At 47.4% G+C, this 4,456-nt stretch overlaps 1 protein-coding gene across 1 annotated transcript in view; it reads left to right on the top strand.

The window, feature by feature from the left end:
- Positions 1 to 2,718: 2,718 nt before the first annotated feature.
- Positions 2,719 to 4,456, top strand: part of LOC311357583 (DENN domain-containing protein 2A) — a gene marked incomplete at its 5' end in the record, with an annotated part of 18,871 nt that continues 17,133 nt past the window's right edge. The window contains one exon of the mRNA XM_084477568.1: positions 2,719 to 2,804. Within this exon, the coding sequence (XP_084333694.1) occupies positions 2,719 to 2,804 (86 nt within the window). The remainder of the gene's footprint in view (positions 2,805 to 4,456) is intronic.

Raw genomic sequence — 4,456 nt, 5'->3', positions numbered from 1 at the left:
ACACACACACACCATGTAAAAACATACTATTTTTAGTGGCTGCATACATTCTTCGGCCTTTCCCACTCAAACCCCTAGCATGTACACACACACTCACGCACACACACACACACACACACACACACACACACACACACACACACACACACACATCCACACCACACTGGTTTCTCATTACATTTTGGTTTCTATTGGGGTTAAGTAGAGAGAAGGAGAAGCTGGAAACACTGAATAATTATTATTATTATTAAAAAAGAGAAATGTTGCCGTTCCCCCTCAAACATGTGACCTCTGCTGCTTGCCTCACAGCTGAAAACCATTTGGGCCGCAGAACGATGAAGGGCTGATGCAAAACCCACGTTCCTTCTCTCCCCTTCCCTCTCCTCCCTCTCTCTCTCCCTCTTTGTCCCTCTTTCTCTCTCTCTCTCGTTCCCTCCTCGCTCTCTTTCTCTCTCTCTCTCTCTTTCATTCTCTCTCTCTCCCTCTTTCTCCCTCTCTCACTCCCTCCCTGTCTCTCGCTCCGTCCTCCCACTCTTTCACCCACTCTCTCTCTCTCTCTCCCTCTCTTTCTCCCTCTCACTCTCACTCCCTCCCTCTCTCCTTGTCTCCGTCCTCCCCCTTTCACCCACTCTCTCTCTCTCCCTGTCTCTCCCTCCTCCTCTTTCTCTCTCTCTCTTTCTCTCTGTCTCTCGCTCCATCCCCCCTCTCTCTGTCCCCTCGCTCTCTCTCTCTCTCTCTCTCTCTCTCTCTCTCTCTCTCTCTCTCTATCTCTCTCTCTCTCTGTCCCCCCCTCTCTCTCTCTCTCTCCCTCTCTGTCCCTCCTCTGTCTCTCTGTCTCTCTGTTTCTCTGTCTCTTTCTCTCTCTCTCTCTCTCTCTCTCTCTCTCTGGGGGGCTGTAAGGGGGTGGCAACCAACACACACACAAAGAGAAGAAAGAGAAAGAGGGAGAGAAAAATAGACAAGGTTGGGGGAGAGGGGTTCACTGTAATGCGAGCAGTGAGCTCGGCTACAAAGGATCAACGTATAGCTGTCCTGGCTTTTCTTATCAGATGTGACTGTAAGTTTATGTTGCCTATTTATTGCAGAGCAGAGTCTGTGAGAGGGAAAAGTATCAAAAGACAACATACAGTACAGTTCCTTCCAACACAGTGGAACCATTTGGCCTATTATAGGGCTGGAATCAGTCAAACCTATATCAAGCTTCATTCTTACATACTGTATATATGTACCAAAATCATCCTTTATTATGATAACTGTGTAGGCGTGTGTGTGTGTGTGTGTGTGTGTGTGCATGTGTGTGTGTGCATCTGTGCGTCTGTGTATGTGCGTGTGCGTGCTTGTGCGTGTGTACGTTTGCCACATCTGGATAACACACACACGCGCACACACACACACACACACACACACACAGTCACATCAGAAGTGGTCCAAGTGACTGGGCATTTTACTCTATTAAGCAGGCTTATATTTCCCTCCACGAGTGAGTGAATAAGTGAGTGAATAAATGCACAATACAGCGAACAAGTCAACCCCTCTGACCTATTTATACCTCTTTCTCCCATTATGACAACACCTGTGGCCAATCATGCACTCCCTCACAGCCTCTAGACCGGTGCCAGCTCTTGACCAGCGTTTATGGGCTTAGCCGTGCGAATAGCGGTGCATTAGGGACTCTGTTTCAACCCAGGGCTTATATTGGGCTCAGCCTCGCTCCGACAGGGCCCGGGTTTTATTGCCCTTTTGACAGATGGACCGAGTAATGCCTGCAAACTGGCCGTGCGTTTACCCCGGCGCTCTGGCACCGGGCACTGTTTGTCATACGGAGAACAGGATGAGGGGAACACGTGGAAGAACACAGGCGCACAGACAGACAGACACACACACACACAAATGCTCTCAAATACACAGACAGACAGACACACACACACACACACAAATGCTCTCAAATACACAGACAGACAGACACACATACACAGACACACACACACACACACAGTGAGGTACAGTACAAGTTATTGTTTAAGGTTACCTCGTTTCAAATTGAAAAAAAACAAAAAGCGTGGCTCTACGTCGTTGTCTTGGCGACCTGCAAGGAAGCTAGCTCTCCTGCGCGATTAGCATGTCAACGACCTTTCTATCGCCACTTCAATAAAGCGTGAAAGTGGAAATCCCCTTTTGCTCTGATAAGGGTCAGGGTTTGACTTCATTCACAGTATCCAGTGCTATTGTGTGGGTTCTCTGTAACGCCGCACAGGCCTTAGACCGCAGTGAGTTCACAGCTGTATCCTCCGATTACTATTGGGGAATGATCAAAAGCTAACGGCTAAGATGAGTCATAGTAGCACTTAGCAGCTCATGTGGTCTCCTACCGGTGGAGCGAGCTCCAGCAGATTGATATTGTTTGTTTGTGAACTTATTGGTGGACTTTCCCATCCCGGACATTCCTCCAAATGAAGAGCATGAGTGTCTATAAATACGGCCTCCATGATAGATTGTCATCAATCTTTTATTATGTAGCTGAATGATAAAAAAAACATCAAAAGAGACTAAACAAACGTTTTAGAGATTACACATGGCTCTACTCACTACCACAAGTGGGACATTACTCAGTGAGTCAATTATTACATTGTTCAAAGACAGTGGTGGTCGATCACTTTATGTACAAGGCCTACAGGAGGATGAGTCAACTGATGTGGTTTCCCTCTGTGTTTCTCTAGGATGCCGGCTGCTAGCACCATGACTGGAGGGACGGCCTTACTGCTCTGTACAAACACTGACAGCTGTATCTACCAATCAGTCAACGGGTAGGTACACACAGGACCCGCCCCTAAATGTCTTATATTATCGATGTTATCCACTGTGTGTTTGTGTGTGTCTGTGTGTGTGTGTGTGTGTGTGTGTGTGTGTGTGTGTGTGCGTGCATGTGGGTTTTGGGCTATCGCTTTGTTGACGATGTCCAGCATTGCATAAAGTGCTCCAAAACAAGAACGCTCCTCATTTGAGCATTCCTTAAATGAGGCCATTGATCATTGAATCACGCCAGTGAAGTTGGCTTGTTAGTCAACATTGTCCCTCACTATATACTCATACCAGAGTTCCATATTAACAATCATCATAACATCTTAACCTGTGATGTGTCTTTGCAACCTTAGTCAAGGACACACTTCCTGGCCGTGAAATTCAATTTTCTCTCCCCGAGCTTCACGTCTTAAGTTCTGTACAGCACTCTTAACTCAAGACAGACTCAAGAGTTGTCGTTAAGCCCCTCGGCAGACAGCCAATAAGACAATAGCAGGCCTACCGAGGGCCAGCGCTGGCATTGGCCATCTGGCATACTGGATACTCGGATGCCCACCGACAATCACTGTTCTCCTAATACCCCTGTGGTCACTCTCAAAGGGCCTTCTGTCACTCTCCAGTGACACAAATTAGGGCTCTATGGATTAGAATGGCTAGATCTGCTTTTAATTTAGTTTACTGCCAATCAGAGGGCTTGGAGGGAGTCAAGAGGGGGGGGACTGTCTAGAAAGAGCATTAGGTTTCTGTTTATTGAAGATACACAACATTTGTCTCCGTCCTTGGGACATCTGTTTAATGGCCAAACACGCTAATGCTAAAAGTTAAAAGTTAGCGATAGCGATAGCTTTAGCGATACACAGTCTCTGCTGTTCCTCATGGCTTTGTGTTAGCTCAGCTGGTCAGATATGCAGCCGTACCTCCCCCACCTCCCCCCTTCTCTCCCATCCACCCTTCGCCGACCACAGGGGGGAGAGACTAGCTCTTGGTGGTGCCCTCTACTGCCCATACCTTGCCATCTCTCTCTCTCTCTGCCTCTCCCTTTGTCGCCCGACCTCTCTCTGTCTACCTCTCTCCCCCTATCTCTTTGTCTCTCTCTCTCGCTGCCTTATCGATCCGCTCTGCCATCTGCTTCTGCTTTCCTTCTTTTCCACCTCTCTTTTACTATGCCTCCTCCCTTTTCTTAACCCCACCAACCCCCTCTATTCTCTCTCTCTCTCTCTCTCTCTCTCTCTCTCTCTCTCTCTCTCTCTCTCTCTCTCGTTCGTTCTTGTCTTTCCTATTTGACCTAGTTCCTACCTCAGCACCCCCCTCTCCTCTGTGGCTCATGCCTAATGAAAAACTACTGCCTCAAAATGTAGGAGATAGTAAAACTGAGCCAAACTAATACTGACTGACTAAACTATCTCAACCACAAAACAGGAGTACAATCATATATATCTTTTCACTCATCAATAGAAGAGTTGTTGCACACCAAAATATTCTTTCCCAAACTTTCTGCAAATGGCAATCCCCTTAGATTGCGTTACTGTTGGTTTTTTCCATACGTCTGATGTCATCTGGCCGCAGACACAACCTCCTGTATTTTTCCGATGATGTGATCGGTGCGTTGACCAATGAGGCTTAGGCATTCAGAGGTCAGAGTTCTCAGGGGTCAGGA

This window comes from Micromesistius poutassou (assembly GCF_964030765.1).
Source record: "Micromesistius poutassou genome assembly, chromosome: 13".
Taxonomy (NCBI): Eukaryota; Metazoa; Chordata; class Actinopteri; order Gadiformes; family Gadidae; genus Micromesistius; species Micromesistius poutassou.
Note: the sequence above shows the minus strand (reverse complement) of the source record. Positions and strands in the feature narration are given on the sequence as shown.